The sequence below is a fragment of the Hyperolius riggenbachi genome, chromosome 1 (assembly GCF_040937935.1).
Source record: "Hyperolius riggenbachi isolate aHypRig1 chromosome 1, aHypRig1.pri, whole genome shotgun sequence".
NCBI classification, from domain to species: Eukaryota; Metazoa; Chordata; class Amphibia; order Anura; family Hyperoliidae; genus Hyperolius; species Hyperolius riggenbachi.
Window position 1 is genome coordinate 305,758,369 of NC_090646.1, and position 25,773 is coordinate 305,784,141.

At 42.0% G+C, this 25,773-nt stretch overlaps 1 protein-coding gene across 1 annotated transcript in view; it reads left to right on the forward strand.

Moving 5' to 3' along the window:
• Window positions 1-25,773, forward strand: part of LOC137509098 (semaphorin-6B-like) — a 729,870-nt gene that overhangs the window by 613,789 nt on the left and 90,308 nt on the right. The window contains exons 9-10 of the mRNA XM_068233804.1: window positions 11,944-12,132; window positions 12,223-12,357. Of these exons, the coding sequence (XP_068089905.1) occupies window positions 11,944-12,132; window positions 12,223-12,357 (324 nt within the window). The remainder of the gene's footprint in view (window positions 1-11,943; window positions 12,133-12,222; window positions 12,358-25,773) is intronic.

The window sequence follows — 25,773 nt, forward strand, 5'->3', positions numbered from 1 at the left end:
ATTCCTAATTGTGTTTGAAACAGAAAGAAATAAGAAAAGGGGATACATAGCAGTGACTGCAAGCCAGATAACTAGATATTAAGGTGTTGGGGAGGTTGTGGGCCCTGTGGAGCCTTTTAGTCTAATAGCACGGCAGTGTGTGACGGCTGGGGTGGGAGGGATGGAGGGGCGCACTTTGGTGTCTCAGCCTTGGGTGCTGGAGGACCTTGTCCCGCCTCTGTCTGACCATAACACAGAAGACCTGAAGTCTTCTTCTTTGTCCAGACGTGCATTTGCAAAGGCCAAGCGAACGTTGTGCCTTATCTGGAGAAGTGGTGTCTTCCTTGGTCTGCATCGATGGAACTCAGCAGTGTACAGTGTCCATTGGATTGTCTGCCTTGGGCCATTGCCACCAGCAGAGCCCAGATTCACCAGGATGGACTTGGTGGTGATCCTTGGATTCTTTTTCACCTCTTTCACAATCCTCCTGGCCAGCACAGGTGTCACTTTTGGCTTCCGTCCTCTGAGATTTTTCGCAGTGCAGAACATCTTGAATTTTTTAATTACTCTTTGCACTGTAGCCACTGGAATTTTAAAACATTTAGAAATGGCCTTGTAGCCCTTTCCTGACTAGCGGGCAGCTGCAATGTGCAGCCACAGGTCCTCACTGAGCTCCCTTTGTCTTAGCCATGATAGTCCACAAATTAACTGCAGAGAGCTGCTGCTGTTTTTTACTGTATTCCCAATTAATCAGGGTAATTAGGATGCTTTAGAACAGCTTGGACTATTTGGAATGGTATAGAACTTTGGAATTTCCCACAGACTGTGACAGTTTTGGAAGGGTATGAATAATTTTGGACTGGACACTTTTTGCTCAAATGTAAATAAAAGCTGAGAATTTTTCTTTCCACAATAATAATAAATCATTGGTTGTTACGATAAAAAAATGTCAGTTAAATACAGTATATCATATAAGAGACACACACAGGGATATTTGGGAAGTGAAATGAAATTTATTGGATTTACAGAAAGTGTGTAATATTTGTTTAAATAAAATTAGGCAGGTGCATACATTTGGGCACTGTTGTCATTTTATTGATTCCTAACACTTTAGAACTAATTATTGGAACTCCAATTGGCTTGGTAAGCTCAGTGACCCCTGACCTACATACACACACAGGTGAATCCAATTATGAGAAAGCGTATTTAAGGGGGTAGGGTGTAAGATTCCCTCCTCTTTTAATTTTCTCTGAAGAGTAGCAACATGGGGGTCTCAAAACAACTATATAATGACCTGAAGACAAAGATCATGGTTTAGGAGAAGGATACTGAAAGCTGTCTCAGAGATTTCATCATGCTGTGGGGCTATGTAGCTAGTGCAGGGACTGGGAATCTTGTCTAAGTTGAGGGACGCATGGATTCCACTCAGTATCAGCAGATTCTGGAGACCAATGTCTAGGAATCAGTGACAAAGCTGAAGCTACGCCGGGGCTGGATCTTTCAACAAGACAACGACCCTAAACACTGTTCAAAATCCACTAAGGCATTCATGCAGAGGAACAAGTACAACGTTCTGGAATGGCCATCTCAGGTCCCAGACCTGAATAGAATTGAAAATCTGTGGTGTGAGTTAAAGAGAGCTGTCCATGCTCGGAAGCCATCAAACCTGAATGAACTAGAGATGTTTTGTAAAGAGGAATGGTCCAAAATACCTTCAACCAGAATCCAGACTCTCATTGGAACCTACAGGAAGCGTTTAGAGGCTGTAATTTCTGCAAAAGGAGGATCTGCTAAATATTGATTTCACTTCTTTTTTGTGGTGTGCTGGATTAAGCCCCAGGTAAGTAAATGTTTTATTATATGCACTGCTCAGGGTCCCTTTAACTGCTGACCTACGCTGATGGGATCTTCCACAGCTCTCATGGATGGGAAGGATTGTGGTGGTAAAAATGAACGTTATGCCCAGGCTGCTTTATTTATTCCAGACGCTTACTATTAAGATCCCTCTTTCCTTTATGCGGAAAGTTCAAATGACTTTTAACATACGTGTGGAGGGGAACCCCCCTGTCTCAAGCGAGAGATTTTATATTGCCCTAAACAGGAGGGGGGACTAGCAATGCCCAATGTTCAAAGATACTACTACGCTTTGGTTCTAACTAGGATTATAGATTAGAACAGGCATGGAATGCATAAGAAATGGGTTGATATGGAAAAGGCTCTCACACGTTATCCCCTTACGGGTTTGACATGGACTCTGCAGAAACCATACTTTGACTGGTAGCTTTTACCATTATGTTAGATGACCCTCAATGTCTTTCATTCCGCTAATACTACTCTCCATCTTGCGACCTAAACCTTCACCTATTTCAGATAACCATGGTATGGGGCAGGTTTGGAGCACGTATGGCATAGCTGTAGTGGGTCAAGGAAACTGACATTTGCTGATATGTGCACTGGTGGATAACGTTGGTTGACATTAGACAAAAACCAAACTGTGCAAACACTAATTGGTGGAAATATTTACAATATAGAAATTATTTGATAATCCAAGGCATAACTCCAGTATAACTAAGATCTGTGATCAGTGGAGGGCCCTACCAGAAACACCCTTTCTAAAATGTATTAAATGCTAGTGCTGTTAGCGATACCTGCACCTCCATTCTTTCACTCTTGGAAAACGGATCTGGGGAAAACTCTTTCCCCAGCTCAAAGAGCTAAAAAATGTTCTCTTCGGTCATAAGTCCTCACGCGTGGTTAAAATGCAGGAGGTGAATTATAAAATACTTACTCATTGGTATTTTACTCCCTACAAATTACTCAAAATGTATCCAGACAAGGATGATATTTGCAGGAGATGCGGTGGGGCCACAGGCACTCTGTTGCATATCCTCTGGTCTTGTCCTACTTTGGTTGAATATTGGCAGAGGACAGAAAGGCTAGTTAAGGCGGTGACAGACAGGAGCACCCCATTTGTACCGGAGTTTTACCTTTTGCACCTCAATGATTGGACTATGAAACAATATAAATGCCCGGTGGTGTGTCACATACTAAATGCTGCAAAGCGTTAACTTGTGAGACACTGGAAGCAAATCCCACCCCTGGGAGTGGAAGAATTAGTGCAGGAGTTAGATGATACTCACTTTATGGAAGACCTCTCCTATACAGCACTGAAGAGAACAGAAGTATACGATAAAACCTAGTCTTTCTGGAATTATTTCACTCTGACGATTTTGATAAGGCCCCCAATGATTTGTGAAATGCTCGTGTGCTCTGAGGATGAAACCTTGATTCGACTCTTCCTTATGCTCAATATGCAGGAATATGCATATCAAGTCACCTGATAGATTGGACTGCCTATTTAAGGCCAGTTTGTGCTTCAGTCTAGTGCCAGATAATTGAGTACTTCTGTTGCTGATATCTGGACACCTCCTGCACTTGTTCCCTGTCCTGATCTATTTATCTGCTTTTCCTGGTTTTGACTCTGCTTTGCTTTATGACCTTGCTACTTGCCTGCTGATTTTGTACCACGTATCCCTGTAAATTGCTGTATATATTTGTGCTCATTGTTCACCTGTTAGGTCAGTTAGGATTGGTATTTGCTGGTGTTGTGGTGTGGGGCTTGCTGGTATTTGTGGTTGCGCTCATGTGTGCAGTGTTTTCATTTGTAAATAGTGCACTAACCTTAAATAAACAAATATTATTTCACTTTACCCATGTCTGGTCTTCAGTACATTACTGCAAACGTGGTTATCTGCTTGTCTGTGCAGACTTTCAGCAATCTGTCTGCACAGCCCGTGACATCCATTGTGTTATGTTTATCTTTTCTGTATTTCTTTGATGTGAATTGTTCGCATTTTTTTTTTTTTTTTACAAATAAAGAGAATAAAAAAAAGAAAATTGAAAATTTCGGCTACTGTGCATAAAAGCCACACATCTTATTTGCCCATTTGTCCAGGTCATTAGTGTTTAAATTATGTTCCTAGTACAATATATGGTGACAATTTTTGGAAATAAAGGTGTAATTTTCCAGTTTTGCGTCCTTCACTAATTAGAAGCCCTTACTTGCAAAAATACAGTAATATACCCTTATAACATACATATAAAAAAAAGTTAAGTCCCTAAGGTAACTATTTACCTTAGGGACTGCCTGTCACTTGACAGGCAGCCTATTGGGCCAATCGAAGTGCGGGGATAATGTCCTTTAAAGTGATTGGACCCACAGGGGCTCAGGGCAGGACGAGTGGAGCTCTCGTCATTGCCAATTAGCAGGCATAAGTTTGTAGCGCTCGTTATGCTACTCTGATAAGGCATGTAAACCCTGATAAGATGTGTTAACTCTGATAAGGCATGTTATTTGTTTTAGTGAATCAAGCCCATAGATCAGTGAATGAGAACTGTTCTCATTCACTGACCTCTCTACTAATGGGCGGCGATGAGAATGCGAGCAGGAGCGTGCAGAGGAGTGGGCAAATGACCGGTGAGGTACGTATATTTACACCCCTGGAATGGGAACAGTCCTCCTGTGGGGCGTAGATATACTGCCTTATTTTCAATAAATGGCTAAAGGACAACTGAAGCAAGAGGGATATGGAGGCTGCCATATATATTTCCTTTTAAGCAATACCAGGTGCCTGGCTACTCTGCTGATCCTTTGCCTCATATATGGCAGCATCCATATCCCTCTTACTTCAGTTGTCCTTTAGGGATGTTATCATATTCATGTTTATATAATATCTCTCTCAGTAAGATTTTTAACTACGTAGGAAACGGTACTAAGTTCTATTTTCAAAGGATATAAGCAAGAATATTGAGACTCAAATTCCATATACTTATATAGTAATTTGTTTAACCCCTTCTTTGAACTGATAACTCTCATCAAATCTATAGGCAGAATTCTATTGGCTTACAGTATATACAATGAATTCCTATACGGTAATAAGTGAAACATGACACAGAACTATATGCAGATTAAATACAACAAAGCAGCCAGCCATAAAGATGACAGCGTTTTTCTGAACCTATGCACTTACCATTTACCAGGTCTACTTACCATCGGACCAATTGCGGTAGCAAAAAAAAGTATGTGAACCCTTTGGAATCATATGGATTTCTGCACAAATAGATCATAAAATGTGATCTGATCTTCAGCTAAGTCACAACAATAGACCATCACAGTCTGCTTAAAGTAATACCACATCATTAAATGTTTCCACTGTACATTGTCCATCTATTTGTGCTGAGATCTATGGCAGCAATGTACTGGGGACAGTGTGTAACTTGGCTGTCCCCTGGGGAGACACGAGCTGATGCCTATGACAATACACAAGGGATCAGAGCCCACCAACAGAAAGCTCTGTTGGTGGGCAGAAAAGAGGTGGGGGAATCACTTGCTGCAGTGGCCTAATTTGTAAAAAGATAGCTTGGAAACTAGGGGGGTGTAAGCCTACGGTCAATAAGTGGTTACGTTTATAAAACTTAATTGAAGGTCCCCATATACTCTGTTGTAGGGTAATCCCAACCTCTCCCATTTTAGTATCATCCCGGCCGTCAAAATGCTAATAGTGGCCACTAATCATCCAATCTTTTTCATCCAATCTTACCAAATCTATGTAGTATAAGGGTAAATTAAGTGAATATACTGAATGGATACTTCAGGCAATTACCTTATATTACATAGAAATGGTAAGATTGAATGAAAAAGATTGGATCATTAGTGGCCACCTTAATAAGAAACATTGCTCCAGATGGGGCTATATTAAAGTTTAACTAATTAAAACAGACATATGTCTTCCCAATCATATGTATTTTAGGTTCTTGCAGCTCTGGCATGTGGCTTTTTCTCAATTTGGATGGAAACTAATTCAGCTTGAATCTGACCCCAATAGAGCGGCTCAGTAAACCACTATCGGCTATCTACTCAGAGCTAGTTATTAATCTGGGACAAGCTTCAAACACAGTGGGTGGAGGACTTAGGGGAAATCGATGAAGAAGAGTGACATGAAGCTGTGGGTAGAGGAGCCGAGTTTCTGATCTCATCCAGGGACAGACTGACTCAGTTGAATTATCTCAATAGAGTAAGTGGGTAGTGGGTGTCAGGACACCTTCTGAAAAAAGACACAGGGAACAAAACGGGGAGCCCAATGGTGCAGTACGTCAATAAAATCAGGTAATTGTAGTAAGTAAAGATCTACTCACAAAGGTAGGTTGCAGAGGGGCAACCGACCGCAGGAAGCAGGTGGAGACAATAAACCCGACTCCACTCGGGGAGGTCACCGAGGACCTGGATGCAGTCGCACTCCTAGGGTAAAAAAAGGGGGACAGGTGTCCCTTGGCTAAATATTCCATTTAGCTTGGCACTTGTATTGGCCTGAGGAAGCGGGCTTGGACCCGCGAAACGCGTTGCCTGTGCTATAATAAATCTTTTGTTTATTACAAAGATTTGTCGTCATTGAGGTAAGCTACCTCACGTTTTTGTCAATTTTGAACTGTTTTTAGATGCTTTTATCTACGATTAGGGCGCCTCTTTACAATTGTCTAGTGCATCTCCATAGAGTATATTTTACTGCTAGCAGACTACATAAAACTCTCACTCTAACTTATGCATCAGATGCGGGGTGGATAAAGGGATATTTTTACACATGTTTTGTATGTGCCCAGCATTGGCATGGTTCTGGGACCAAATCGAGAGGGTTATAGGTCTCATGCTAGATTGCCCATTTAAACAAGAACCAGGAAGGCAGCTTTAGCAAACACAAAAAAAAGCTATAACTTTACACTCCATATAGCTAGAAAAGCCATATAGATAGAAAAACAATTTTGTCTCATTGGAATCAACCTGTTATACCCACCAAATCCGAATGGATCAATGTGATTAACAAAATGCTTCCATTATGTAAAATGACATGCAAATGTCAGAACTGCCCTAATAAGTTTGATTCTAGCTGATCGGGTTGGTGTGACCGATATTTCCGAAGTATCGATGTAGACGTTTAGCAACAGTTCCACTTCAGAACAGGAATTACTTACTATCACTAATTTCATTGATAACCAAACTTCCAATCTGAGGTCTGATAGCCAAGTATTGTGACCCAGCCTATCACTTATCTAAATGGCCCACCACAATTGATATATATCCTCACCTAGGTTTGGGTCATTGAGAAATCTAGCGAGAACTCATATGTGCTTCAATTATTTGTGCAACGGGAGGTACCTCCAGTGTTCAGTATCTCCTAATTATGTTTCGGGAAACATAATTAGGAGATACTGAACACTGGAGGTACCTCCCGTAGCCCAAATAATTATTGCTGATTAAGATATTAACTATAAGGTCTTACATACTAGCTATTCTTGGGTACTCAATGCCTTTATTATTGTATGAGGTTTGATGTTATATACTATGACAATTGACTCCAGAATGTTCATCTGTACTGTGCTTATAATATCTACAATGTATATGCAATGCGTTATGTTAACTATTCTTTTCTCCTTCTTCTTCACTTCCCTCTCTGTTATTGGCTAACTAAAAAGAATAAGAATAAGCAAGCTTTCAGCCTTGCAGCCTTCGTCGGGCTTACATCCTGTTTGTTTGCAGGTTGATGGTACAGACAGCTATATACATGCAACATCAAAAGGGAAAACATAGATTTTTTTCAAGCATAAATACATGTCATTAAGATGCCTTAAGTGAAACAGAACATCTAAATGGGATGAGAGGTTGTTAGCTGAGATAAGGATCCTTGTTTACACCATGCTCACAGACCTAGGAGTTGGACTGACACAGAGGTATTGTAAATTTTGAGTTCACAAGTTTAGCTATACAGGCTGAGAAAGAGTTTAAATATCATCCGCCTCATACCAATATAAAAAGTGTTTGTCCTTATTAAAGCCCTTGTCCACTGCTTTGAACCAATTTATACATTTTGTTTCTGCTATTAATCGATCATTTGACGTTTTGAAGCCACCCTTCAGGGCAGTGACATGAAGATCATACATGCTGTGTCCATTGGAACGAACGTTTTTAGCAACTGGGAGTTCAGATTTGGTATCGTTAATAGTTAGCCTGTGTCCATTCATACGTTTGCGCAGAGTTTGTCCACTTTGTCCAGTTTCTCCCACGTACGTTTGCCTGTGTCCATTCATACGTTTGCGCAGAGTTTGTCCAATTTCTCCCACGTACTTTCGTTCCAACGGACACAGCATGTATGATCTTCATGTCACTGCCCTGAAGGGTGGCTTCAAAATGTCAAATGATCGATTAATAGCCAAAACAAAATTTATAAATTGGTTCAAAGCAGTGGACAAGGGCTTGAATAAGGACAAAAACGTTTTATATTGGTATGATGCTGATGATATTTAAACTCTTTCTCAGCCTGTATAGCTAAACTTGTGAACTTAGAATTTACGTTACCTCTGTGTCAGTCCAACTCCCAGGTCTGGGAGCATGGTGTAAACAAGGATCCTTCTCTCAGCTAACAACCTCTCACCCTATTTAGATGTTCTGTTTTACTTAAAGAGAAACTCCAACCTAGAATTGAACTTTATCCCAATCAGTAGCTGATACCCCCTTTTACATGACAAATCTATTGCATTTCACAAACAGACCATCAGGGGGTGCTGTATGACTGATTTGGTGCTGAAACCCCTCCCACAAGAAACTCTGGGCAAACTGCCACAATGTAACAATGTTCACAGACAGGAATTAGCTGTTTACAGCTGTCTCTAACAGCCAAAACAGCTAGGAGCAGCTACATAACCTGCCCACAGTAACAATGTCACTATGTAATACATGTCAGAATGTGAATCTGGGAGAGGAAAGATTTTACAATGAGCAAACACTGACTAAATCATTTATACATAATTATGGTAAAAAATGAAGAACTTTTTTTACTACATTATTTTCACTGGAGTTCCTCTTTAAGGCATCTTAATGACATGTATTTATGCTTGAAAAATTCTATGTTTTCCCTTTTGATGTTGCATGTATATAGCTGTCTGTATCATCAGCCTGCAAACAAACAGGATGTAAGCCTGACGAAGGCTGCAAGACCTAAGGCTTGCTTATTCTTATTCTTTTTAGTTAGTCAATAAATGGTATAATCCTGATTTAAAACTTCTTGCTTTTACTGATGGCTAACACGGTACAATACCCTACTGCCCCTCTCTGTTGTTTCACTGAGGGGGACTCTTTTCTTTCCCTCTCCTTCTCTTTATGTGCATGAGACATGTTGTATTTTGTTGATATCTGTTAAGCTACCTTTAAAACCACTAAAATGTATCTGTTAAAAAAAAATACAGTGAAAATGCTAAGCAATTATAATTGAAAATCGTGAATTGCATTGCAAATGCTAGAGTGAAACAAACCTATGGGTTTGGGGACAGACAAGCTTACCTCCAACCACCACCTACAAAGATGGAGATTGTGCTGGTCTAAACATCCAGCTGACAAGAGGGGAGGCAGAAGGGTTGGGTTGGGGGATGGTAAAAAGGTGATAAGGAAAAGTGGGATCTAGAATGGGAGCAAAGACATGGGACTTAAACCAGCATTTCTAAAACTTTTGTGAGGGAACTAATGTATTACTGGTAGTGCGGTTGGGTGAAGCTCTACCCAGGATCAGCTTTATGTAATTGGAATGTAATTACATACTTTCTTCGAGTACCCTTTTTCTTTTCTTTTTGACACTAACTTGTATTTCAATGCTTTATTGAAAAATATCCATTACATTACCGATTTTAAGACTGTCCAGAATTCCACTCTGTGTGGAGGGAGGCGGAACAAAGATTGTTATATAAGAGGAACATGGTCTTGTAGCTATAATTAAAGGGATCCTGAGCAGAGGCAAAAAAGCAAATTTGCTACCTGGGACTTCCTCCAGCCCTCCGAAACCCGCGAGGTCCTTCGGTGTCCTCTGGGTCCCATCCGTGGTCCCGCTGGCAGCTCCGTAAACCTGGCTCAGTTTTTCGACTATGCCGTCGTGTATGTGGACATGCACATGCGCAACTTCAGCCGAAGTCACCAAGTTTATGGAGCCAACAGGGGGACCATGAAGGAGACCCAGAGGACACTGAAGGACCTCATGGGCTATGGGGGGCTGGAGGAAACCCCAGGTAAGACCAGATTTTCTTGCTTTTAAGGACTAGTGCAGTCCAAAACATTATTTGAATGTCATAGTTGCTCACATATTTTCTTTCAATTAAGTATTATATTTTCAGGCAAGTGTAGATTGTGTTTTCTTTTTTCTATTTATGCTTGAAGGATTGCCCATTATCCTGCACTGCCACTATTCAGAGTGCAATTTTGTTGGGTTGAGCGGTGTTTTTCAACTGTTTCAAGAAGCGTAATAAGACAATGTAAGAGGATTGTGGCAAGAAGTTGCATTAGTTCAGCTTTTCAGTGTGTAAGTGACAAAGCATACATTAAAAAAAGGCGCTTGGAAAAAAAGGGCACAGGGTTTGCAGCTAATAGAATCTTGCTAAAACTAGCGATATCCTACCAATGAATTTCCATAGTAGAATATTGGTAATATTTATTGATAAATTTAACACTTCAGTTACACAGAACCCTCCCTCTACCAATGCCTAACCCTCACTAACCCTTAGACCCCCCTGGTGGTGCCTAACCGTAAGACTCCCTCCCCCCCGGTGGTGCCTAACCCTAAGAACTCCTCCCCGGGGGTGCCTAACCCCTCCTCAAGGTAGGGGTTGGCTAGGGGTTAGCTTCCGCAAAGGCACGTTATGTGGCTATGAAGTTAAATTTGGGTGCCCGATTAGTGTTGAGGGGCCATTTTTTGCGGACTGGCTTGCAGAAAAAAATGGCTTGTGGATAATTACATTGCGGCAGTGTATAGCGGGCACTCCATGCCCACTATGCGATGCCACAGTGTAGTTATCCATAGTTACATAGTTATTTTGGTTGAAAAAAGACATACGTCCATCGAGTTCAACCAGTACAAAGTACAACTCCAGCCCGTCCCCCACATACCCCTGTTGATCCAGAGGAAGGCGAAAAAAACCCCCACAAGGCATGGTCCAATTAGCCCCAAAAGGGAAAAATTCCTTCCTGACTCCAGATGGCAATCAGATAAAATCCCTGGATCAACATCATTAGGCATAACCTAGTAATTGTAGCCATGGATGTCTTTCAACGCAAGGAAAGCATCTAAGCCCCCTTTAAATGCAGGTATAGAGTTTGCCATAACGACTTCCTGTGGCAATGCATTCCACATCTTAATCACTCTTACTGTAAAGAACCCTTTCCTAAATAAATGGCTAAAACGTTTTTCCTCCATGCGCAGATCATGTCCTCTAGTCCTTTGAGAAGGCCTAGGGACAAAAAGCTCATCCGCCAAGCTATTATATTGCCCTCTGATGTATTTATACATGTTAATTAGATCTCCTCTAAGGCGTCTTTTCTCTAGACTAAATAAACCCAGTTTATCTAACCTTTCTTGGTAAGCGAGACCTTCCATCCCACGTATCAATTTTGTAGCTCGTCTCTGCACCTGCTCTAAAACTGCAATATCTTTTTTGTAATGTGGTGCCCAGAACTGAATTCCATATTCCAGATGTGGCCTTACTAGAGAGTTAAACAGGGGCAATATTATGCTAGCATCTCGAGTCATTTTTTTTTCCGCAAGTGTGTCCGCAAAAAATGGCCCCTCGACACTAATGGGGAGCTTCCGGGGGCCCAAACTTGCCTTCATAGCCACATATCGCGTCTTTTCGGAAACCAGCAAAAAGGGTAAAATTGGGCGCTCTCTAGCCGCCGCAATAATGTACCCAAATTTAATTCTCCTTTTAAATGCAGCTTTTATCATAGGCGCCTATGGGGCCACCATTTTTCCGTGAAGGTTCCTGCGCCCTTTTTTCCTGCTTTGTGTGGCGACCACCGTGCATTGGTATGTTTATTATATATTGCTTAAACATATTAATCCTCTTAAAGCAAATTTCTGTACTGTGACATCACAGGGACCGGCTTACTCACCTAGCAGTGGATACATCTTGTGGAATATTTGGGAATGAAACTGTTCTGTTCTTGGGCTCAAATTCTGGAACTGTCCTTAAGTATCTTCTTATTCCCAGTATGGATGGATCAGATGGAGATAACTTCAAACATAGTACCTTGCTTGAGGAGATACCAACTTACCCTTCAGACAGGTAAATCTGATTTAAAAAGTTCCATTTTGTCTGGACTATATATTTTTAATATATAACTCTTGTGTTTAAAATTATGGTCCCACTGTACAGGTGTGGTGAAAGAGAAGAACGGTGGATAATTGATCTAGAAGTTGACAAAGAATCAGGGTCTCTCTTAGTGGTGTATACCAGATGTGTGGTGAAAGTACCTCTTGCACGCTGTCAGAAACATAAGAGCTGCAGAAAGTAAGTAGTGATGCATTGTAAATCTTAACCTACAAGGACTGAGAAAAATGAAAATGGTCTTCATCTTATGTGTAGCCTAAAAAGTTACTAAGAATTTACAGTAACAAAAATTATAGAAATTGCAACAACTGCAAGTTAATTGATTAATTTAAAATTGTAGAATGACGATACATTATGCTGAGAATACATTACACTTTAAATTGTAAAAATTTAGTTAATTTAATAAAACTACAACACTTTAAAGGATATTTGTCACGAAAAAAAAAAAAGTAAGATGATTTTTTGGATAGTAGCAATTTTATAGTGGACTGTGCTATCAAATAAAAAAAACTGGGAATCAAACAATTATATAAGAATCAATACATTGTACACTGATATTTAATGGACTAATGGTGGCCACACACCAAACAATTTTTTAAATATCTGTTCAGAATCAGAATCAGAATCAGCTTTATTCGCCAAGTATGCCAGATACATACCCGGAATTGTTTTTGGAGCACATGGCATGGCATTTGTACATACATACATAGACTTGCATACATATGGCGTAGGGAGGACTACATAAACATGAACATTGTGAAGGGCATTCAGTCAAGCGGGGGGTTATATGCAGAAGGAAGAAACACAAGCTGTCATGAGGAGTTCGAGTTCAGTTGGAGTACCGCTTGGGGGAAGAAGGTGCTACAGCGTCTGGAGGTTCTGGTGGGGACAGCCCTGTAACGGCGGCCCAGTGGAAGGAGCTTGAAGAACCGGCTTCCTGGGTGGGAGGGGTCGGTCGAGATCTTGATGGCCCTCGTCCTCATTCTGGCCTTGTGGAGGAGATCGAGGGGTGGCAGTGGCAGACCGATGATCTTTTCTGCAGTGCTGATTACTCTGTGGAGTTTGTACTTGTCGCTAGCAGATGCCCCTGCATACCAGACGATGAGGGATGAGCAAAGGATGGACTCCACGGTGGCAGTGTAGAAGCTCCTAAGCAGCTCGCGTGGGATGCCAAATTTTTTCAGTTGGTGCAAGAAAAATAACCTCTGCTGAGCCTTTTTCTGGGTTATGGTGGTGTTCTCCCCCCATTTTAGGTCCTTAGTGATGGTTGTGCCGAGGAACCGAATGCAGGGGACCCTGGAGACTTCGGTATCCGTTATGAGAATAGGGTGGAGAGGGGGGTGGGCGTCTCCTGAAGTCCACAACCAGTTCCACTGTCTTTGCTGCGTTGAGGACTAGGTTGTTAACTGTGCACCAGTTGCAAATCCTGTCTATCTCGCTGCGGTAGGCATCCTCATTGTTACCACTGATGAGTCCAATGATTGTGGTGTCATCCGCAAACTTGATGACCTTGACAGAGTCTTCAGTTGAGGTGCAGCTGTTGGTGTACAAGGAGAACAGGACACATCCTTGCAGAGCGCCTATGTTAGTAGTTCTCACCTTGGAGTAGCAGCTGCCTAGCTTGACCCTCTGCGTTCTGTTGAAAAGGAAGTCCCCGATCCACCTGCAGAGGGGGGGGGGGGGTACTCCCAGCTGTACGAGGTTGGCAAGCAGGATGTCAGGGCGGATGGTGTTAAAGGCAGAACTGAAGTTGAAGAGCAGTAGCCTGGCGTAGGAGTTGGGCCTGTCGAGGTGCGCAGTGATGTACGCCAGGCTGATGTTGGTGGCGTCCACCACCGACCGGTTTGCCCTGTAAGCGAATTGATGTGAGTCAAGGAGGGCATTAGTGGAGTGTTTCATGGAGGCAAGGACCGACCGTTCAAAGATCTTCATGATGGTGGGTGTTAGGGCCACTGGTCTGTAGTTGTTGAGGTCAGTGTTACCGGTCTTTTTGGGGACTGGGATAATCGTGGACCTCTTGAAGCAGGAGGGGACCTTGCCCTCCATAAGAGATCTGTTGTATATGGAGGTAAGGACAGGGGCCAGCTGGTCTGCACATGTCCTCAGACAGATCGACGTCACGCCATCCGGGCCTGGAGCTTTCCTAGAGTCAAGCTTGCATAGGTGTCGTAATACTTCCTTCTCACAGACTGCGATCAGTGCGTCACCGCCCTCTCCCGGGACAGGTAGAGGGGAGTGCGCCCCATTGTCCGTGGCCGTTGTCGTGCCGGGCTGCTTGGGTAGCTTTTCGAGCCTGCAATAAAACTCGTTGAGTTCGTCGGCCAGTTTGGTGCTGGGGGCTGCTTGCTGATTCGGGGGCCTGAGGTTCGTAGCTGCCCTCAGGCCTTTCCATACCTCCCGTGAGTTGTTGGACTGGAGGCTCAGGCTCAACTTGTCCGATTCAAGAATAGCACTACATTTTTCTGACTGATTGTAACAATTCAAAAATCTGATCAATGTACCACACACCTATGTTCATTTTTTCTCCAATCATGAATAAAATTATTGAAAGCTTAGAAAAAATGTATTGGAACTGTATAAGACTGAACTCCTAATCTTCCCGCCCTGCGCTGTTTCACCCCCCCCACAGACCTCTACGTCACTGTCAATGGCACAATCATTCGTCCAACCACACAAGCCCGCTTCCTGGGTGTCACACCTTGGACTCAGCCCTCTCCTTCACCCCCCACATCCAAACCGTAGCTAGGGCATGCATTTTCCAATTACGCAACATCTCCAAGATCCGGCCTTTCCTGACCCCAGACAGTGCCAAACTCCTTGTCCTTGCAATCATCATCTCCCGCCTGAACTACTGCAACTCCCTCCTGTCAGGCCTTCCTCAAAACCGCATCGCTCCCCTACAATCCTTCATGAACGCAGCAGCCAGACTAATCTACTCCTCCCACCGCTCTGTCTCCACGACTCCCCCACTTCAGAATCAGCTTTAAGATCCTATGTTTGGCATACAAATTGATACACAAGTCCTGCCCAAACTACATCTCTGACCTGGTCAGCAGATATACACCTGGCCGGCCACTTCGCTCCTTCTCCTAACCACCCCACGCATCTCGCACTCCCATGCATGACTACAGGACTTCACTAGAACTGCCCCCATCCTGTGGAAATCTCTCCCACTGCCCATCAGGCTTTAAAAAAGCACTCAGAACTCACTTCTTCAAAGAGGCCTACATCAACTCAACATTGCTCTAACCCTCTCTGTCAAGAACTTTTTGATGCACCCCCTCCTTTCGTGTCACCAACCCCTCTCTCTAGATTGTAAGCCTTTGGCAGGGCCCTCTCCCTTTGTGTATCATACTTGACTGTGTGCACTTTACCTAGAATTATGGAACTTGTATTTTTACCACTACCACTCCAGTATATGATCTGGCATTGTATTACTGTCTGCATTGTGCTGTGTATATTATTGCTTACTACCTGTATTGTTGTATCTATTGTCTGTTACCTGTATTGTGCTGGCACCCCTGTTATCATTGTCTGTAATCCTATTTATTGTACAGCGCTGCGTAATATGTCGGCGCTATATAAATCCAATAAATAATAATAATACATCAACTAATTGACAATCTATCACACACCATACAATTCTTGATAAAGTTGGTCTGAAATCTCCAACATGTCCAATCTCCAAAAATCGAAGAAAAAAAATGGGAAATTCAATCGGATTTATCGATTGAAAACAAAGAAAAGGTCTCGATTTTTTTAGACAACCGATCAAAATTATCGAATTGTTGAAAAATTGGATCTTTTTAATTGTATGGTGTGCGGCCTCCTTTAGGAAAATACTTACTAGATAGGGAGTTTTTTTTCCTACCCTTACACATATAATATGCCATACCTTTTCTGTTGCTATAGCCCTGGCTGTAGTGGAGTAGTTGACACAGCTGGTAACGGAAACCACCACCAACAGGTTCAGTGAGTGATCTGCGGGAGATCATCAGAGAGAGAGAGAGAGAGAGAGGACCCCAAGGTTGAATCAGGCAAGCTCCAAAGAGCCACACATAATGGGAAGAAATGTGCATATCAGACATTGCCATGGCAATTGCCGGCGTCTGTGGCTCAGTCCTTTAAACATGGATTAAGTCTATTATGGTTTCAGCAAGGCTTTGTGTACAGAGGCGCCAGAGTAGAATAAAAATGTTTAAAAACCGTCTAAAAGAGGGGGATGTTCAGGTGGACTTACCTCCCTCAAAAATATAAAACTCAATTGAGTCACAATATATCAATACAAAAATGTTTATTGAACTCCACTTAGTGCAACGCGTTTCGCAGGTGTGGTCCTGCTTCATCAGGCAAACAGGAGTATAACTCAATGGGTCTAGATGCAGAAGTGAGCGCCTGGAGAGGCGCTCATTTCTGCATCTAGACCCATTGAGGACCACACCTGCGAAACCCTCAGTGGAGGGGTACTACCCCGTTTCCTATCTACAGAGAGCGACATCTTAAAAACCTGAGTGGGGTCAGGTTCTAATACTCCCCACCTGCACTTGAAGTGGTTGCCTATGGGTAACCCATGTTTGTGAGTATATCTAAAATATTTTGCTTTTAACCACAACCATAAAAAAACAAGTGTCAGCGCCAAGGCAGAAGGCGACCGCAGCCGAGAAGGACAATGTCCAAAAGTCCACACAAGCAATGAATATATAAAGTCAGCGCAGGTCTATAGTAATACAGCTTTCATCATTTTTTTTTTTTTCATTTTTTGGTATACAGGATCTTCGAACAAAAGGGTAAAGAAGCAAGGCTTACCAGATTCCAACAACCCACATTATAAGGTTGTAAACGAATTTGATAGGTGGTCCGCAGAACTTTCAAATGGTGTCGTTTCACCAGCGATGTTGCACACTACAGATTCCTCCGGAATATAGTAGATATCCTGAGATCGCAGAGACTCACCAAAGGGGAGTCCAGTAGGATAGTGACATGAAAGAGATATACGGCACATCTAAGTGTAAACCGTCTTTATTACATAACAAGTAAAACAATTAAAAACAAGGATAAAGGAAAACTCACATACGGGGCCCGTGCACTGGGAACCCCGAAAAAGTAGCGCGCATAAAATGGTCAATAGAAGACCTCAAATAAAATGGTGCTGCCTGTCGCCTTCCCGACCGGTTTTGCAATCTTGCGTCATCAGGGGAGAAAGGCGACCAGGCGGCCAGCACCAACTTTATAACATTTTTGAATTAAAAAGTGGGAGTGGTTAGGCTCCACCTTATTCAGACTACACTAGTCAAAGGCAGAAAGCATCAAACATGAAATAAAACATTGTGACAAATTGCATTGTGTCAGAGAGACAGTAGCAAAAGATCTCTCAGATAGTGTGAATAAAAAGAGGTGAATGCAATATTACCTGCATATTCAATTCGTAGTAGGCTAGTTAAGGCTAAATTAAAAGCTAGATTGATTACTCTGCCCTAGGGCATATCTTTCCTATGTAAAAACTTCTTTCTAGATGAAAAGCAGGCACTTCCTGTACCAGAAGTAGTCACTGGAACTCAGGAAGTAGCCTTGCACTCCACCAGGGTCAAATGGAGCACAAGTTCTTCCTGTGAAAGGAAAAAAAAATAAAAATAAAAGAATAAAAAAAAAATCCAATGCGTATGCAATGACGCATACGATCATAAAAACGTAAACAATGAAGCACATAGCAGTGCAGTGCGGCTATAAATATGCATGAAGTGTACTCAGGTGTGCAATGAAAAGCGCGTCTAATGTACTATACTAAGAAGGTGCATAAATCTGTATGCATAGTAAAAACAATGAAATGATAAAACAGCCTCCATGGGAGCTCCAGGGACCTTAAGTGGTGAAAGTGAAGAACATCCATAGTGATCATGCAAGACAGATCCCATAGGTATCCGATAGATGGAAATTATGCAAAGTTATGCAAATGTATATACACAGCAGTGTAATGCGGCTATGATTACGCATAAAGACTACTTAAGCGTGCCATAAAGAGCACATCTAAAGTGAAAGCGGTCTCTACTACAATGTAGAACACGCATGCGGCGAAGCATAAAACAACAAAAAGCGCACATAGGGACAAAAATCCACTGCGAGCATCTAAACCGACATATGGAACAATAAACAAAAATAATTGATCTTATGCTGCAATGAAGTCGCATTTAGTTAAAATAAAATAAAATAAAAAAAAAAATGCAATGCGTATGCAGTGACGCATACGATCATAAAAGCGTAAACAATGAAGCACATAGCAGTGCAGTGCGACTATACATATGCATGAAGTGTGCTTAGGTGTGACATGAAAAGCACGTCTAATATACTGTACTAAGAAGGTGCATAAATCTGTATGTATAGTGGAGACAATGAAATGATAGAACAGCCTCCGTGGGAGCTCTGGGGACCTCAAGTGGTGAAAGTGAGGAGCATCCATAGTGATCATGCAAGACAGATCCCATAGGTATCCGATAAATGGAAATTATGCAAAATTATGCAAATTCATATACTCAGCCGTGTAGTGCGGCTATGATTATGCATAGAAAACTCCATGCACCGATAACAGAGGACAACAGACAGCACTCTGTGGGGTAGGGAGCAACAAAGGGAAAAAGAGGGACCACGACCTCCCAATATATCCTATCAAAATTAAGAGGGTATATAAATTTGTATGCTTGGTGAAAAAACAGTGACAGAATAGAACAGCCTCAAACGGAGCTCCGAGGGCATCTAGTGGTGAAATGAGAAACAGTCACAATAATCGTGCAAGACAGGCCCCAAAGGAAACAGTGAAATTTATGCAAAAAATTAAAAATTATTAAAAAATATTAAAAATGCAGTCAAATTGACCAGTATATGCGGGCCTTACAAAAAAAGCATGCAAATGTATGGAAAATAAAAAATATGATAAAGCATTAAGAATTATTGATAAAACAGTTTACATCCAGTTCAATATTCAAACCAGCTGGACTGAGGGTATTCAGTCTAAAGATCCATTCAGTTTCTAATCTCGATATATCTCTTTCTAAATTTTGTCCCCTCCAGCATCTTTTAGTACCATCGATAACACAAAACTTCAAGCCTGAAGGGTTCCTGTCGTGATGGAGGGCAAAATGTTTTGAGACCGAATGATCCTTAAACCCTTTACGTATAAGGTAGACGTGTTCTCCCAATCTTTCTTTAAAGGTTCTAGTGGTTCTACCTACATATCTCAGTCCACAAGGACATTCTAAAAGATAAACTATATGTGTGCTTTCGCATGTGAAAAGACGTCTAATCTGCAGTGTGGGACTTCGGTGATCATTCCCAGCAAAGGAAGTAATTTTTCTGGGCATATTAATGCAAGCCTTACAACCTTTGCATTTCTTGCATCGAAAAAAACCTTTTAGGGGTAATAAATGGGCAGAGGCAGTTTTAGGTGGATCTATATGGCTATGTACAAGGCGATCTCTAAGATTAGGCGCTCTCCTGAAGATAACTCCCGGATTGTCCGCAAGCATAGGACCAATCACTGGATCACTCCTCAGGAGATGCCAATTCTTGTACAAAACTTTTTTTATGTCTTTGTGTTGGATATTATATTGAGTGAGAAAGTTAATGCCATTCTGTTTAGTAGTATCCACTGTTCTATTCCTCTTGGTGAAAGACCGGACCTCCTGACCAATCTCATCCCTCACAGATACAAGGTCTGAGGCCGGGTAGCCTTTATCTTTAAATCTAGAGATAAGAAGGTCACTTTGGATAAAATAATCAGTTTGGGAGGAGCAATTCCTACGCACACGGTGGAATTGACTCCTAGGTACCCCCTTAAGCCATGGACGATAGTGACAACTAGTAGTAGGAATAAAGCTATTTCTGTCAGTCTCTTTGAAAAAGGTTTTTGTAGTAAATTGATTGTTGTCAAGAGAAATCACTAAATCCAAAAAATTTATCTCTGAGGAGCTACAGACACAGTTAAAGACCAAATTATCCGTGTTATTATTAATATGTTGAATAAAGGGTTGTAAAGAATTTAAATCCCCCCTCCAGATGACCACCACATCATCTATGTACCTCTTGTATAACAGTAATTGAGGAAAAAGATCAGTTTTAATGAAGATCTCCTCCCAGCAGGCAAGAAAGAGATTTGCGAGGCTGGGCGCGTACTTCGCGCCCATCGCAACGCCGACTTTCTGTAGATAGTACTGGCCGTCAAACCAGAAATAATTCCTGGTCATAGAGAAATTAAAGAGGATCTGTAACATAAAAAGATCCCCTGGGGGGTACTCACCTCGGGTGGGGGAAGCCTCCGGATCCTAATGAGGCTTCCCACGCCGTCCTCCATCCGTCAGGGGTCTCGCTGCAGCCCTCCGTGGAGTCCGGGCAGCGGTGACGTCATTATTTACCTTCCTGGCTCCAGCGCAGGCGCTCTGACGGCTGTCGGCTCCGAACTACACGGAAATACCCGATCGCCGTCGGGTCTGCTCTACTGCGCAGGCGCAAGTTTACGGCGCCTGCGCAGTAGAGCGGACCCGACTGAGATCGGGTATTTCCGTGTAGTTCGGAACGGAAAGCCTCCACAGCGCCCCCCGCTGGAGCCAGCAAAGGTAAATATTAAACTAACAGTCGGCACAGTCGCCGGCTGTTCGGAGGGCTGCGGAGAGACCCCCGTGGGACAGAGGACGGCGTGGGAAGCCTCATTAGGATCCGGAGGCTTCCCCCACCCGAGGTGAGTACCCCCCAGGGGATCTTTTTAATGTTACAGAGTCTCTTTAAGGCACTCGATCAAAAAATCGATTTGTGCACGATTGAGCGTCTGGCTATTTTCCAAACAACGGCGAACCGCATGCGCTCCCGCTTCCTGCTGGATAACTGTATACAGAGAGGAGATGTCTGCGGCCATCAAGACACAGGGATCTGTACAAATCAAAGAATCCAATAACTCAATCAGATGTCCAGAATCTCTTAGATAAGACGGAATAAGGGGAACGAGAGGTTGTAGAAATTTATCTACAAATTCCCCTAAACGTGAGGTAATGGAATTAATCCCACTCACTATGGGTCTACCCGGAGGGTGGAGGGGATCTTTGTGCACCTTAGGAAGATAGTATATAACCGGGGTTCTAATAAAAGAGGGAATAAGATAATCTGCCTCCAATTTATTCAAAAATCCTTCCGATTCACCTCTCAAAACTAATTCTCCCAATTTGTCATAAAAACGATCACCGGGATTGCCCCTTAATAATTGGTAAGTGGCCTGGTCACTCAACAATCTAGTCATTTCTTCCTTATAATCTGTTCTATCTAGAAGAACAATCCCCCCCCCCCCCTTATCCGCAGGCTTAATAACCATATCTTTTTCCTCTAGAAGTAATGATAGGGCATTCTGGACTTCAATGTTACCTCTGGGTTTTTTTACCTCCAAAGCTTGAATGTCACTCAACAGTGATTTCTTGAAAGTTTCTATCGCATGATTATTAGAAATTAAAGGGTTAAAAGTGGATGTATTCCTCAGTCCACTATTAAATAGATTTCTCTCTAGACTAAGATCCACAGTATTACTTGTGGGAGCGGTTTTACTAAGAAAAAACTTTTTAACATTAAGCTTGCATATAAATTTGTGAGCATCAATAAACAAGTCAAATTTATTCAATGGTTTTGGTGGTGCAAACTTGAGACCCTTGTCTAGAAGTTTCATTTCAGATTCCGTAAGAGTGTGTGAGCTCAAATTAAAGATACCTTCCCCTACTTTTCCTTCCCTTTCTTTTTTCTTAAGTTGTACCCTTCGTCCTCCTCTAACGCCCCTTCTAGCAGTGGGCTTTCCCCCTTTTTTTCCCTGGTGGCTGTCTTTGGATCTATAAAAGGGGTTGTCGGTTCCTCTTCAGACAACTCCAAGTCTGATTCAGAAAGATCCGAAAAAATCTCAAACCGATTTTGAACAGGAATAGGTTTACGCTCAGGTGGTGGGGGATAGTTTTTAAAGGGTTTAGGAATCCATTGTTTGAGAGGTTTTGGTCTCCTAGGTATAAAATAGGGAGATGGATTATTGGGTACAAAATCCCGTGGGTAATATTCCTCCGGACTGCCACCATCTTCTAATGGATGTATGGGCCTTTGGTAGTCCCTATCCTGATTGGGGCGAACCGGAGGTTTGTAAGGTCTAGGGGGGCTTCTATCACGAGGTGGACGAGGGTTTTCATAGTATCTTGGGGGAGGTGGTTCATACCTCGGTCTGTATGGGGGTACATAAGGTTTAGGGTATGGGTGAGGTATCTGACGCGGTGGTTGACGTGGTGGGTCATATCCATTATTATGAATGTGCCTAGGCGGATGCCTGGGAGGAGGAGGGGGAGGGGGCCTAGGCAGAGACTTAGGAGGGGGATGGGAAAGAGGGGGCCTCTTTTTTGGATCCGGACAGGGAGTAATGCCGGTGTCCGTGGGTTTATCCACTGGATCACCATCTTTTCCATTTTTATTCTGCCATTTGAAAACAATTCATTTCTTATAATCCATAAAATCCCTTTGATATTTCTTTTGTTTTTTCTTTTTAATATCATTATCCATTTTGCGTAAATATCCCTGTAAGTCATCAGAAAGAGCATCATACTCCTCTGAGTCCTTAAAGGGATTTAATTTATTCTGAATCTGGTCAATATCTTTATTGAACATATTCAATCTTTTCTTTTTACCTTCTATTAGTATTTCCAACAATTCTTTACTACATTTTTTAAAAAAGGTCATAAATTTCTCATCAGAGATGGTAATTCGCTCCTGTTCATTAGGAATAAATTCCCATCTCAATCTTCTCGGGGCTAGGCCATCCTTGTTGTATCTCTCGAGTGTGACAATCTCCCACCAGAGAGAGAGTTTTTTTCTCACAAAAATGGCTCAGCTCCTTAAATTGACCTTCAACATTATCCTCTGCAATAGGTGAAATCCTTTCTGAAAAGATGTGGTCTAAATCATAGTCTCTGCAGTCCATAAATTCAAATACATCCATTTTACCAGCCATATTGAAGGACTGACGAGTAAACAGCAGATAAACAAGCAATAGTTACAAAGCTAAAAAGGAACTCCAAGGCTGCTAAACAGTAGGACAAAGACAAAAATAAAAAACAAGTGTCAGCGCCAAGGCAGAAGGCGACCGCAGCCGAGAAGGACAATGTCCAAAAGTCCACACAAGCAATGAATATATAAAGTCAGCGCAGGTCTATAGTAATACAGCTTTCATCATTTTTTGGTATACAGGATCTTCGAACAAAAGGGTAAAGAAGCAAGGCTTACCAGATTCCAACAACCCACATTATAAGGTTGTAAACGAATTTGATAGGTGGTCCGCAGAACTTTCAAATGGTGTCATTTCACCAGCGATGTTGCACACTACAGATTCCTCCGGAATATAGTAGATATCCTGAGATCGCAGAGACTCACCAAAGGGGAGTCCAGTAGGATAGTGACATGAAAGAGATATACGGCACATCTAAGTGTAAACCGTCTCTATTACATAACAAGTAAAACAATTAAAAACAAGGATAAAGGAAAACTCACATACGGGGCCCGTGCACTGGGAACCCCGAAAAAGTAGCGCGCATAAAATGGTCAATAGAAGACCTCAAATAAAATGGTGCTGCCTGTCGCCTTCCCGACCGGTTTTGCAATCTTGCGTCATCAGGGGAGAAAGGCGACCAGGCGGCCAGCACCAACTTTATAACATTTTTGAATTAAAAAGTGGGAGTGGTTAGGCTCCACCTTATTCAGACTACACTAGTCAAAGGCAGAAAGCATCAAACATGAAATAAAACATTGTGACAAATTGCATTGTGTCAGAGAGACAGTAGCAAAAGATCTCTCAGATAGTGTGAATAAAAAGAGGTGAATGCAATATTACCTGCATATTCAATTCGTAGTAGGCTAGTTAAGGCTAAATTAAAAGCTAGATTGATTACTCTGCCCTAGGGCATATCTTTCCTATGTAAAAACTTCTTTCTAGATGAAAAGCAGGCACTTCCTGTACCAGAAGTAGTCACTGGAACTCAGGAAGTAGCCTTGCACTCCACCAGGGTCAAATGGAGCACAAGTTCTTCCTGTGAAAGGAAAAAAAAATAAAAATAAAAAAAAAATCCAATGCGTATGCAATGACGCATACGATCATAAAAACGTAAACAATGAAGCACATAGCAGTGCAGTGCGGCTATAAATATGCATGAAGTGTACTCAGGTGTGCAATGAAAAGCGCGTCTAATGTACTATACTAAGAAGGTGCATAAATCTGTATGCATAGTAAAAACAATGAAATGATAAAACAGCCTCCATGGGAGCTCCAGGGACCTTAAGTGGTGAAAGTGAAGAACATCCATAGTGATCATGCAAGACAGATCCCATAGGTATCCGATAGATGGAAATTATGCAAAGTTATGCAAATGTATATACACAGCAGTGTAATGCGGCTATGATTACGCATAAAGACTACTTAAGCGTGCCATAAAGAGCACATCTAAAGTGAAAGCGGTCTCTACTACAATGTAGAACACGCATGCGGCGAAGCATAAAACAACAAAAAGCGCACATAGGGACAAAAATCCACTGCGAGCATCTAAACTGACATATGGAACAATAAACAAAAATAATTGATCTTATGCTGCAATGAAGTCGCATTTAGTTAAAATAAAATAAAATAAAAAAAAAAATGCAATGCGTATGCAGTGACGCATACGATCATAAAAGCGTAAACAATGAAGCACATAGCAGTGCAGTGCGACTATACATATGCATGAAGTGTGCTTAGGTGTGACATGAAAAGCACGTCTAATATACTGTACTAAGAAGGTGCATAAATCTGTATGTATAGTGGAGACAATGAAATGATAGAACAGCCTCCGTGGGAGCTCTGGGGACCTCAAGTGGTGAAAGTGAGGAGCATCCATAGTGATCATGCAAGACAGATCCCATAGGTATCCGATAAATGGAAATTATGCAAAATTATGCAAATTCATATACTCAGCCGTGTAGTGCGGCTATGATTATGCATAGAAAACTCCATGCACCGATAACAGAGGACAACAGACAGCACTCTGTGGGGTAGGGAGCAACAAAGGGAAAAAGAGGGACCACGACCTCCCAATATATCCTATCAAAATTAAGAGGGTATATAAATTTGTATGCTTGGTGAAAAAACAGTGACAGAATAGAACAGCCTCAAACGGAGCTCCGAGGGCATCTAGTGGTGAAATGAGAAACAGTCACAATAATCGTGCAAGACAGGCCCCAAAGGAAACAGTGAAATTTATGCAAAAAATTAAAAATTGTTAAAAAATATTAAAAATGCAGTCAAATTGACCAGTATATGCGGGCCTTACAAAAAAGCATGCAAATGTATGGAAAATAAAAAATATGATAAAGCATTAAGAATTATTGATAAAACAGTTTACATCCAGTTCAATATTCAAACCAGCTGGACTGAGGGTATTCAGTCTAAAGATCCATTCAGTTTCTAATCTCGATATATCTCTTTCTAAATTTTGTCCCCTCCAGCATCTTTTAGTACCATCGATAACACAAAACTTCAAGCCTGAAGGGTTCCTGTCGTGATGGAGGGCAAAA